Raw genomic sequence first — 12,747 nt, 5'->3', positions numbered from 1 at the left:
GGAGAAGGCCTAGTGGAAGCAGTTCTCCTGAAGGCACAAGTCCGTCTGGGGAGGTGGGCCGCCTGGTCCAACACCCGCCAGGAGACACTGGAAAAGCACCCTAATGGCTCCGTGCCTCAGTTTCTGTCGCAGGGGCATAAAGTCCTGCAGCCAGGACTGACTGAGATAAGGCACACCTCCTTACGGAGGGCCTCCCCTCCTCCTGCCCGGAGAACCAGAGGGAGGGTCTCCGCTGACGGGGTCCTGCACCCCCAGGGGACTCTTGGAAACAGTGTGTTTTCTCCATGGCTCCCTGAATTTAGTGAGCAGGACACGAAATCTCTCCCAATGCACAGGCCCGACCTGCAGGGCAGCGACACGCCCTGTCCCCGAGCTCCAAACGCTATGGAGAAACACAGGGCAGTGAGCGGCCACACCCGTCAGTGGCAGAGCTGGGACTGGGGGCGGGGGCGGAGGGGGGCAAGCCCGGGCTCAACGCTGCAGGTGTTCTAGGATGCTCTAAGGCTGAGGCCTCACCCAGGTCTGGGGCGGCTGGCATGCAAGGCCCAGGAAAAGCAAACCTCTGTGGACAGAAAGTACACCGGTGGTTGCCAAGGGGCGGGTGGGGGGGGGGGTTGTGTTGGGAGGACACAGGGAGTGACTACAAATGGGCACAAGGGACCCTTGTGGGCAGCGGAAAAGGTCCTAAAGCTGCACTGTGACGGTGGCTGCATAAAGAAAACAAAACAACAACGCTCTGGATTGCACACGAACGAGAGAAACATAAAGCTGAGGTCTCATCCCAAAGCATTAAACCTACTCCCCTTGCTGTCTCAAGAGGCGTCTGGAAAGTTCCATGACCGCAAGAAGGAAGACAGGCTCAGCTTTGCCAGCACTGAGGCTTCCGGTCCATGAACTGGACTGTGACGGCCTGAGAGCCTGCAGGGCGGCCAGCGCCTTCGGTCCCCCCCGCCACGTGGGAGGGAGGGGACCTGCCAGGGGTTCCAGAGCAATGGGAGAGGCGGCCTGGAAAGCCCTGTGGAGGGAGGGCGGGCGGCCCTCACTGTGTCTGCAGGGCGCACGCCCTGTCCCAGAGGACAGAACCGGGGCCGAGGCCTGGGAAGCCCCAGGAATCGGGCTCGGACTCAATGTGAGGAAGAGGTCTGTGCTCTGAGAGCCGGTCAGGACCCAGACCCACCACGGGGGCAATGGGGCAGAGTCTCAGTCGGGCTGAGCCTCTGAGGTCCCTGATTCTCTGAGGGGGCGGGAAGGGTACTGACGCTCACGTACCTTTTCCAGCAGGTCCTGGTTTGTCCTGATGAGAAGCTGCTTCTCTTCAACCCATTTGGAATCCTAAGAAAAAGCACTAAATATGTTCACGCTCATTGAAGCAAACAGGTGCTCACACAGCAAAGACGGAGTCAGCAAAAAAAAAGTCACCTAATATAAGGCTATGAAAAGGTCATGGGGCACCTGGGGGGCTCAGTAGGCTAAGCGCCCGACTCTTGGTTTCGGCCCAGGTCACGATCTCATGGTTTGTGAGTTCGAGCCCTGCATCGGGCTCTGTGCTGACAGTGCAGAGCCTGCTTGGGATTCTGTCTCTCTCCCTCTCTCTCTGCCCCTCCTCACTTGTGCATGTGCTCTCTTTCTCTCTCTCAAAATATATAAGCATTAAAAAAAAAGGGACTATGAAAAGATCAGAGAAGAGACAGCAGCTAGAAAGACTTCATCATCCCTCTAAACCTCTACACCCAGAAAAGCGAGCCGGCGGGATCGCGGGGTGTCCCTTCCCTACCGCTCACGCTCCCTGAAAGCAGAGGGGGCCCACGCTGAGTGTCATTGCCAGGAAACCAGCTGCAGAGCGACCAAATCGGCACTGCCCACCCGCTCAGGCCTGCTCACTGCACCCGGGGTCTCCCCCACACCTGCGGACACGCTCTCGGGTGCATCCTGGGCCCTCCGCCCGTGAGGCCCTAACTACGTGTCTCGGCCTGGGCAGGTTCCTGTCCAGGTAAGTCCCATGAGCACACGGCACTAGGTCTGTCTTTCCACCGTGGCGTCCCCAGCCTGTGCTCCATAAACACGGCAGGATGGATAAGGGAACAAACGGAAGAACGTTCCTCTTCCCTTCTCTCAGCTCCGGCGGCCTCGGCTTCCCTCCACCTCTCACGTATCACCCTGCACTGTCACTGGGTCGACACATAGAGGCCCCATGAGGCCGTGAGTCCCTGTGAGGACGGAGCCCGTTCTACTCATCCTTGTATCTGGAGCATACTGTCTGCAACTGTCCCTCCCACCTCCGCGGCCCTTTGCAGTATCACTCTGCAGCTCCTCCCAATGACGGATGGCATCGACTTCTCCAGCCCCGAAGCCAGGCGTGGCTGAGGCGACTTCGGCTCCGGGATACTCGCAAATGGGATTCAAGCAGAGGCTTGGAATGCACCTGTGCATTGAGGCCTGCCCTTTCCTCCGGTCCCCAGGCCACCAGGCAAAGACGCCAGGTTGGAGAGAGTAAGAGAGATGGCGAAGAGAGACCATGAGCCGACACGGCAGCCAAAGCCGGCACCAGTGCCCAGACGAGACAGAGAGGCCGTTGCAGGCCACCCGGGCCCAGGTGACCCAGAGAGCAGCATGAGCCCCAGTAAGACCAGCAGAGGAACTCCCAACCCAAACCGCTGACCCACGGAATTATGAGCAAATCAATTTTTTTTCTTGTTTTAAACCATTAAGTTTTGGGGTGGTTTGTTACGCAGTGATCGCTAATCGATACATTATCCCTGCACGCCGAGCACAGAGCCTGGCGTGGGGCAAGCGCTCTGGTGGGCGCTCACTGAACAAATGGACATTTGCTTTGTCCCAGCGTGGCCCTTTCATTTATAAGGCGCTGAGAGCAGAAAAAGCCCGCAAACACAGGACCTAGCATCCACGGGTGGGGCCTAACTTAGTCGAAGATGGTGGTCAGGAGCTATGTGAGCTCAGCCTGGAAGAGGGGCCGAGGGCAGTGGCAGGTGGACGGGAGTCTGAAAACAGCCTTCTCTCCCGCCTGGACTGTTCCCCAGGCTGCTTCCTCTTACCACTTCTGCTTCCCCAGTATGGGAAGGATTAATATCACCCCCATTTTAAAGATGAGTAAACTGAGGCACAAAGAGACAATGTCGGTCGCGTGGGTTGTGCTACATGCCTGCCAAGTCGGTCCCGGAGTATGGGCTCTTCACCGCTGTCCTGCCTCCGTGGAATGTTCTGGACCACGGTTATGTAAGCAGCGCCCAAGGGCTGGCCGATCAGCGCCGGCCACAATGCTGCTGCCGTGGGCGGCTTCGCGAGTACCCCCAGCCCTGGTTACTGGCCATCTGCCTGAATTCGAATCTCAGCCACCACCCGAGCCCTAGAGCCACTAACTGCTCAGAGTTAGTTCTAAGCCATCTGTTCAGAACCTCATACACCCCCTTCCCTAAACACCCACCGCCAGCCCCCGTGTCCCAGCCCAGGACCTTGGGGAGCCCTTGCCAGACCTCCCCACCCCCTACCCGCACGGCACCCCCACCGTCAGGTGTAGCCACATGACTGTTTTGGTGAAACGTGTCCAGGGAGCAAACTGCCTTCTCCTGCCCTCTGAGGGGGAAGACGAGCTGCCGACGGGGCCGTTATATCCAGGCTGGTGCCCCAGCGCTGGATCGCTGAGTAACCACATGGAGTGGACAACCCCCCGGCCTGCGGGAGGGACAGGAAGGGCGCTGAGTAGGAAACAAACCTCACCGCGGTAAAGCCACTGCAAAGTTCTGGTTTATCTCTTACCGCGGAGAGCGCGGCCAACCCGCGCTGACCCCTGGGTGATGTCGCCTTTGGACGTTACCCTCTGAGAGGCTGGACCTCCGCCCAGACCACCCTCTACGGTCTCCCCCAACCCAGGGGACGGGTCTGGGGCTGGGCTTTGCCTCTTTACTGTTCCCTGCTGTCAACCGGGCCTTGTCACGTTCAGAGAAGGTGCATGTGGAGGCGGCTCGGCTCCGAGAAACTCAGGGACCTGGAGGGCACGTGACGGGGCCACAGCCGGGAAGCCGGGAGGCGGGGGATCCCCTTCACTTTCACAACTGGGTCTTGAGAACCAGTGGCAGCTTTTCGTTCAGAGTCAAGTCAAAACGGGTTGTGGTCACCACCTCGCTTTGTGAAGTGTCTCCCACTTCTGAGCATTTGGCCCACAAAGAAAACGCCACGTTAGAATTTCATTTCGTGGTTTGATTTCTATAAAAATTCTGCAAACAGGCACCTCAGGTAGGATATTCTCGCTGAGCTCTGCTAGGGATTTTTTCTCTAATGTCTCTGGAGCAAACCACACAGACCGTGGAGGGGGTCCCCCGCCCCCCAGCACCAAGGCCACGGGGACACCACGAGGGGACAGAAACCCAAAGAGCCGCGCGCTCGTTCTACTCACCTGTCCCTTCTCGACGAGCAACTTCTCCAAATCTTCGATTTTCGCCTGACACCTCAGCAGGTCAGCTTGGAGCTGTTCCCGAGTCTGGAGAGAAAAGGACCAAAAAGTGAGCGGGTCACCGCGAATGGGTGACAAGGGTGGAAAGGACCGCGCCACGATCCGGGCCTTGGAAGCACGTCCGTGTGGGGGAGCACGGGCTCACAGCAGCACGTGGGGTCACTTGCCTGCACGTTACACACGTTTAAGAACCGAAAGACCTTGAGGGGTCATCGGCTCTATTCCCCTGGATTTTACAGACATTGACACGGAAGCCTAGAGAAGGGGTTCATTTCTACAAGGGGGTAAGCGAGCCGGAAGCCAGATGTCAAGGTCCCCACCCTGGCTTTCTGACCACGTTCAGTGGCTGCCTCTACCAACGCTCCCAGACACGTTTCGTGGGCCCTTTATCACCTACGGGAAGGGCTGAAAACCCAAGTGTCTCAAGGACCGGGCGGGTACGTAAGTAAGGGAAGCAGACTGAGTGTGGGGTCGCACGGGGGGTGGGGATCGGGACCAACTGAGGCACACGTCCCCCCCCCTCAGGCGAAATCCCCACTCAGCCGCGGCCCAAAGCCGCCACCACGTGAACAGGAAGCCCGCTGTTGCCCGGCCGAGCACGTTGTGAGCCGCCGAGAGAGGTAAGGAACCTGAATTTCTACGCGAAATCTCTTGACTTTTAAACACTGGCAGTCACAGGAGGCAGGCCACACCGAGCCCAGCCCTGTCACCTCCTCCCACCTACAAGGTTACAGGCTGAACTCCACTGCGGCACAAGAAGCTTTCCTCTCCCCCACTCCAGCCTCATCTGCCACCCCCTACCTCACGGGGCTGTCGTGGGAACGATACGGGGACTGTGCTGGGTAGAGCACTGTGTCTGGGGGGCCCCTCGCTTTCAGAAGGAGGGGCAGGCAGCCGCCGGCCCACGTGACTCCCGAGGGTGGGGTAAGGGCCAGCGGGTGGCATTTCCTGGAAGGCAGAGCTCAGCCCAGCGCAACGGGGGGCCTGGCCCAGCCCCGGGTGGCCGGCAGGGACCAAAGCGTCTTGAGGGCTGGGAGCACGCCGGGATGTGCACAGGGGTTTCTCAGCCTGGGAGGGAGAGGAGGGTCCTCGCTGAGCCCTGGGGTCTGAACGCATTCCTGCCAACAGACGGCACGCGTGACGCGTGCCGGACCACAGCACCGTTTCTTCTGGCCGCGCCTGCGGTCACACGGTGGCCCACGGGTTTGCCCACGGTGTCCCCCAGCAGCTCGCACAACCCCCTCCAAGCGCCAAAGGCGGGGCGCGGGGACCCGGCGTTCTGCGCACTCACCCGGGCCTCTCTCTCAGCATCCAGCGTCCCCCCCACCTGCTCCTGAAGCAGGGCGTAGGCCCGCTGCAGGGCCTGGTACTCCCTGGTCAGCTGGCAGAACCGCAGGTCGGCCTCTTCTCTCGTCGTCGTCTGAACGTGCCGGAGAAGAGAGACACAACAGGGCGCGTGACGTGGTGAGGCTTCGGCCCGGAAGCACACACCCGGCCCTCACAGCCGCTGCCCACAGTTCCTCGGGGGGAGCCGGTCACCGCCGGGATGTGACTGGGGACCCCGGGTGACAGGCTGCGGGAGGAGACGCCGTCCCCGTTGCCAGCGCCCTCCCCGGGAGCTCGCGGAAGCCCGGAATCCCTGAGTCACGTGCAAGGGAGGCAGGGGAAGAACGCCCCCTGAGCCAGCCCGGACCGCACGGGTGGACGTTTCTGTGCCCCCTCCCTCCGTGCTTCTCACTTCGGGAATCTCTCCAAAGACGACCCCCCAGGAACGCAAGGGTGCAGCGACTGGCTGGCCAGTGGCACGTCTTTGTGGTTGTGAAAACTGGGAAGCACCCGTTAGGGGACACTCGTGACATTAAAGGCTCCGTGCGCGTCCACGTGAAAAGTCCCACGTGCTCACCAGAGACGGGGACGTGGAACACGGCGTTGGGTGCCGAAAGCTGCCCGTTACAAACCGTTGGTGCCAAAGGAAAATCGAAAAAGGCCCGTGTCTGGTGTGACCGTGCTCTACTCGGGTTTCCCCAGAGAGCCCAGCCGGCAAGGGGCGGGCGGGCGAGGACAGAGCCGCCCTTCACGCCTCTGTGAGTCCGGCTCACTTAGTGCCGCGGTCATGAGCCTGGATGTGCGCGCTGGTCGGGGACCGTGAGGCTGGTGGCTCGGGGTGAGAGGGCTTCCGGGGGTTTTTCCCGCCCTCCACGCTCTCCAGCACTGGGAGCGTTCTCTCCTGTGTGAGGCGTTGCCTTCGTGAGGACAAGGCAACCGTGTCCTGCCCGCCAGGTGGGGTCCCTGTGCGTGCATTTGTCCGCGTGTGTATGTGCCTCTGTGAGCATTGTGAGCCTGTGCATACATGTGTGTGCATGTGTGCCCGCGTGTGCAGGGGGGACAGGGACAGACCACCATGCAGCAATTTTAATTGAAAAGGTAACAGCGAGGCCACCACTGGGGTGGTGACATGGGGGGGGGAAGGGACCGCTACATGCTGCCGGTGCCCCCCTTGCCTTCATGGAGGCCGGGCCCAGCAGGGGCCTCCTGCCCTCGAGGCTGCAGGCTGAGACGTCACAGGTCCTCGGGGCGGAAGTCTCTACACCGGGTGGGGAGCGACAGGGGCGGTTGTCAGAGGCCGGAGGCGTGTGCCCACAGCACCTCAGGTGCAGGGGTGCTTACATCATCCAAGTCTTCCTCGGGCGTGGCTGGGGCCCTGTCCGTCCTGTCCGTGTTGCAGGAGGTTTCTGACAAGGTTTCCGAGTCCACAGACTCCTCATCAAATCCAAAAAATGTCTCCACAACATGCTTCTGGAAAACGCAACGTGCGTGACATCAGGAACGGACTCAGCATTGCCCAGTCCCCCCTCCCCCCGGCCGCCCAACCCGCCCTGTCACCCCAGGCACGGGGGCGACTATGCACACCGGGGCCCCAAGGGCGTCCCAAGAGGCAGTTGGCGGGGTCTGTGATTGAACGGGCGGAAAGGAGGTGGCCGAAGGTGGTGGAGGGTGGGGACAGCAGAGCACGCTGGCCTGACCCGGCACTCCTTCTGCGGGTCCCTCGGCCCCCTTGAGCGCCCACTTCCTTCTCCATCAGACCGACAGGGAGCCCCCGCCTCACCCGAGAGCGCAGAGTGAGGTCACGCATCCGCTGTGCCTGGCACGCCGACCCTCGATGGGCCCATGTGGGTCCTACTAAGGAGGGGCAGGGGGCCACGTGAGACGTCTCGTTCTACGTGCCAGACACGGGGAAAGGTGAAGGGGGCAGAGGGCCCGCAGATGGACCCCGGGCTCCAACCGGCTGGGTGAGTGGGGGCAAATTTTGTTTAACTTTTGAGTATAGAAACCTTGAGGCACTGAAACGATGAGAAGGAACAGTGCAACGGACCCCCCACGCGTCCATCGCTCAGAGTCGGAGGAAATTTTACCGCTCTGTGCGCCAGCCTCCTGGCTACCCCACCCAGTATTTTGCCCACCCCAAATACCGTGATATATGGGGCTTCGCACACATGCCCGCATTCAATCGGCAAACCCCCGACTGAGCACCTTCTAGGGGCACACACTGGGCGGGGCCTGGGGAACACCACCTGATGAACACCAGCCGTGCTCCCCACCACAAGGAGCTTCGCTCAGTCTCCTGGCGGGGGGGGGGGGGGGTCTGCAGACATCAACCCACAGTCACCAGATCGACCTCCCTTGTGTTAGGAACAATGTTTTGTTCGTTTGTTTGTTTCTTACAACCGATGAGTACTTTTCATGGCCATGAAGAAAGAACCATAATTAAATCCACAGCCGAGCCCCAGGCTCCCACTGGTTCACCCAGAACCTGGCTTTTCCCAGAGCCCCCTCCCCATCCCTCACCCCACAGAGGGATCGGGGCACACCCCACATGCTGAGGACCCGTCCTAACCTGCTTGCTTAAGCGGGCATAAGTCTGCAATCTCGTGCACCCAGATGTAAGAAAAATGTGGCCGCTACCACAATTAATAACATAATTAAGGGGTGCCCGGGTGGTTCAGTCAGTTAAGCGTCTGACTTCGGCTCAGCTCATGATCTCACAGTTCGTGGGTTCGAACCCTGAGTCAGGCTCTGGGCTGACAGCCAGCTTCTGAATCTGTGTCTCCTTTTCTCTCTGCCCCTCCCCCCCCTCACGCTCGCTCGTGCACTCTCTCTTTCTCTCAAATATAAATAAACATTAAAAAATGTTTAAGAAAAAATAAAATAAAATAGAATAGAAAGAAAGAATTCTGAATCAGGAAGGGAGAGGGAGACAGAGTGGACTGTTCTGTCATCTTCTACAGCTAGAGTTTCTCGAGAGGTTTTGCTAGAGGCACCCAGGAGGACAGTGAGGGCAGAGATCTGGGCTTTTTTATTCCCCACTGTGGCCCAGAGTCTGGCACACTGGGTCAACACCGGTTTTTAAATGCGTATTCGTGAACATGTCTTTGTTAACGAACTCAGAGCTAAAGCAACTTGTTTGCCCCTAGTTACGGGCTCGCGTGCGACAGCCCTTGCCCTCCCTCACACAGCCAGCACCGCTGGACCCCCGCCTGGTTACCCACCCCGGGTGAGTTTAGCAGGTAGGACTGTGGGGACCTATTAGGTTCTGTCGGCTTTCCATGATTCCTTCTCTCCAAGTAGAGGTTGCAGACAATCATATACCCCAATCTCCTCTCCAGATGAGAAACCTCACTTGAATGCAGGCATCGAAAACTCTCCAGACGATTTCCAGGGGGCAGCGGCCACGACATCCTGATGGTGACAACGGCACCTTCAGGAGCGACAGGCCTACGGCACTCAGAGGTCCTCTGCACGCACACAGCTCACCACCCCGAGCTCCAGGCTCCTCATTTCTCCGGGCAGCCATTCACCCGACCCTATTTCTTGTAAACACGGCTAATTGCGAGGCCTCTGGGGACAGTTCTGTGTTTGCTGCCATGTGGACTGGCAGCGAGCAGTGATGCACGCTGACCGAGTCCCCGGGAACCATCCTGCCACAGTCTCTCCAAAGCCTCGGGACACGACCCCCACGGTCAGCCTCGCAGACCGTTCTGACGCCTCTGTTCATTACCCAGGCTCATCTGCCTCCTGAAACCTTGCAGGACGGCTAGCTGGGCACTCCGCTACCGCGTCCTGACACGGGGCGTTCACCCCGGATGCTGCAGACGTGCGTTTAAGGTGCTGCGTTTGTCATCAGCCGAACCCCAGACCCGAATGGAGCCCCTCAGTCCAGCGTGGCCCCAGAGACCAAGACCCCAGGGAAGCATGCAGCGGTGAGGGAGGCAGGATGAGGTTCCGTGGGGAGCAGGGCTGGGGAGGCCAAACACTCACATTCTGACCCTCTCCCAACAGGAGGCGAATCTGCAGATGCCGAGACCCCCTCTCCCCAACCTCGCGGAGCATACAGGCTGGACGAGTTTGTTTCCTGGAAGGATTAGGTTCTTAAAAGCTCTTGTATTATGCAGGAAGTCTAGAAGTACTGCATATATTCATGCCTTTGTTAATAAATGCAAGAGAGAAACAGACCTTGGAATGCTTAAAGAGAAAATCTGGGGGCTGGTTTCTTTAAGGACAATGCAACCAGTGCCTTATGCTGCATTTTCAAAATATGTGTAAAATAATAGCGCCTGCCTCCGAGGAATGACAGAATCATCTAGAAAACATGGTTTCCTCTTTCTTAAAGAGCCAAGCACTGGGGAAATCGTTGAGTTTTCAGAGCGTCCACCTTGCTCAGATCCCCCGGGCATTTGTTTCCCGGGAACAGACAGTTTGGGAGCATAAACCCCCGTCTCTGCTCAGGGTGGCACATCTTCCCTACGGAAGGAGCTCGCTCGTCCAAGACTCCCATTTTCTCTACCCCCCGGAGTCTTGCCTTGCTGACTCCTCTTTACAAACTAATCCAGGGGCGCCTGAGTGGCTCAGTCAGTTAAGCGTCTGACTTCAGCTCAGGTCGTGATCTCAGGGCTCGTGAGTTCGAGCCCCACGTCGGGCTCTATGCTGGCAGCTCAGAACCTGGAGCCTGCTTCAGGTTCTGTGTCTCCCTCTCTCTCTGCCCCTCCCTGCTCGTGTGCTCTCTTTCTCTTTCTCTCTCTCTCTCTCTCTCAGAAATAAATAAACATTAAAAAAAATAAAAATAAAATAGAAACTCATCCAAATGTTTTAAATGCAGCTTGGGCCCAAGTGAAAAATAAACGTGTCTGGTCCATTTGCACCTTGCACACACAGAGGTGGTCGTTCTCAGCAGATCGAAAGGCACCGGGGGAGGGGGGTGGGGTGTAGTGTCTCCGAAATAAACATCCCTCCGCTGGCTCCGGCCTCTGAGCCCCGTCTCCTGTCCCCCCGCATCACTCGGGACCACCAACCGCCAGCTCGGAAGGGGCCTCCCAGCCTCGGCCGTGTCCTCGCTCCGAACCGCGGCCGCCCAGAGCCAGACGCTTACCTTCATGCTTGTAGGTCATCTCCTGACAACCGGAAAAGTACAGACACACCAGGGCACAGAGACAGAGGAAAAAGGAGAAGTACAGCACGAAGAGGATGTACTCCATTGCCGGGCAGGGCGGTGGAGCCCGCGTGGGCCCCGTGTGCGCCCCGTGGGCCAAAAGCAGCCTCACTGGCGTCTGCTTGCAGACCTCTCTCAAGTCCTAGTGGAAAGCGCTGCTTCTCTCCCGGAACATTCTCCTTCCCTCCACCACGCCGAGCCCCCTGTGCCCGAGGCTTCCTGCACAGAGATCGGGCTTCGTGGGCAAGGCCGCCAGCCCAAGGGCAGATCCAGGGGCCAGGCTGGCACGCTAGTCACACAGCTTCTCCCTCCTCGAGCTGCCTTGTCGTCAGCGCCCTCCCACAGGCCCCGGGTGATCACGAGGCCCCCTGGGGACACCACACTAGCAACCACGATAGATGCGGAGACAGCTTCTTCCGGACCAGAGCCAAAAACGAGGAGGCGCCTCCCGCCTCGTGCGCTTGGGCAATTTGTCTGTCCGTCCCGGCCACCCCATGTGCACCCTGGACCCACTGAATTCACAGGATTCTCAGTGATCTGTCCCTCAGCATTTGTTTGACCGTTTATACAGACCGATGAAGCCACTAGCCACAGGGGGACTGCAGGGGTGCAGGCCCGGTGCTCCCGCCCACGCGGGGCCCCCACGGAAGCCCGCATTTCTTGGAGAAGCTTCTCTCCGCGAAACATCCGAGGTGAAAACCCACATGTTGAAAAAAATGGGCAGACGACACCATAAAAAAGTAAGACCTCTGTGCTTCGAAAGATATTCAAGCGATACTAAAAGGCGAAGGGCAACCACAAAAGCAAAACATAGGCAAACAGGTGCACATACAACTTTCAATTTTAATAATGCTTGATACTCTGCTCCTTTCAAAGTAGCCACGATACGAGCTATGCCCCCCAAGCCTTTCACTCATGTTTCCAAATGAGGAGCTCCCTGGGCCTGGTTCAGGGACAAGCCTGTGACCAAACTGAGCCAAGGAACGCGCGCCCTGGGACTCTTGCTGGAACCACTGAGGAGGGACGCCCTCCTACTACAGAAATTGCTAGGCAGTGTAACACCAGCTTAAAGCCGCCGAAGCCAATTGGGTGACCACATGGGGAGACCCCACCTGAGAAAGAGCCCAGCCCAGAGGAAGGCAGGGTGGAAAGGTGGAGACACACGTTCCCGGCAATATCGTGTGGGCATCTAGATCCAGCCGCGCCTGAAACCAGCCACCTCCAGACTTAGCAGCGATATAAATCCCTTTCCCTTCTTAAATGACTTTGGGTTTTTGAGACTCCCAATGAAAATAATCTTGGCTAATGGAAGAGGGGACGATGATCCTAGAAATCATGCCGTCTGCAAACTGTTGAGTTCTGGGACAAGCCTGAAGCCAATTTCTCGCCAGGCAGCTGTGCACCTGGACCCTCAAGAAGAAACAGGGACCGCCTTTGTCTGGCAGGTGCCTTCCTGGCTCTGGGGAAACCATGAGACGTGTCCTGTCCTGCTGGCTCTCGGACCTACTAAGACCTTCACCTCGGCCAGGGCTCCTCAAGGGTGAGGATACCCCTCTGCGCCCTGTCACCTGACATTTTGCTGTGCCCAGGTTGATGGCAAGAGGGATGGAGGATGGGAGGGGCTGAGAGCCACACTGCCTTGGCCGTCAGCCCTGGGCTCGCGGTGGACGTGAGAAACCTCAGGCCCGGGGCAGTTCGGATGGGACAGAATGCCTCATGACCACCACGTCCGCCTTGTCCCAGCACCTGACCCGGGGAGCCCGACTGAGGACGCCAGGCATAAGCCACGAGTACA

General features: G+C 58.8%; 1 protein-coding gene across 2 annotated transcripts in view; it reads right to left on the bottom strand.

Moving 5' to 3' along the window:
- The window catches only part of JAKMIP1 (janus kinase and microtubule interacting protein 1), a 119,385-nt gene that overhangs the window by 28,314 nt on the left and 78,324 nt on the right, over nt 1–12,747 (bottom strand). For both annotated transcript variants that reach the window (XM_047091815.1, XM_047091816.1), the window contains 4 exons: nt 7,136–7,264; nt 5,760–5,888; nt 4,412–4,495; nt 1,270–1,332 (listed from right to left, as the gene is read on the bottom strand). In XM_047091815.1, the coding sequence (XP_046947771.1) occupies nt 1,270–1,332; nt 4,412–4,495; nt 5,760–5,888; nt 7,136–7,264 (405 nt within the window). The remainder of the gene's footprint in view (nt 1–1,269; nt 1,333–4,411; nt 4,496–5,759; nt 5,889–7,135; nt 7,265–12,747) is intronic.

This window comes from Lynx rufus, unplaced genomic scaffold, assembly GCF_022079265.1.
Source record: "Lynx rufus isolate CCGP_SWC_20201006 ecotype Redwood Valley unplaced genomic scaffold, mLynRuf1.p SCAF_3, whole genome shotgun sequence".
Classification (NCBI taxonomy): Eukaryota; Metazoa; Chordata; class Mammalia; order Carnivora; family Felidae; genus Lynx; species Lynx rufus.
This window is presented reverse-complemented; position numbering and strand designations above follow the sequence as displayed.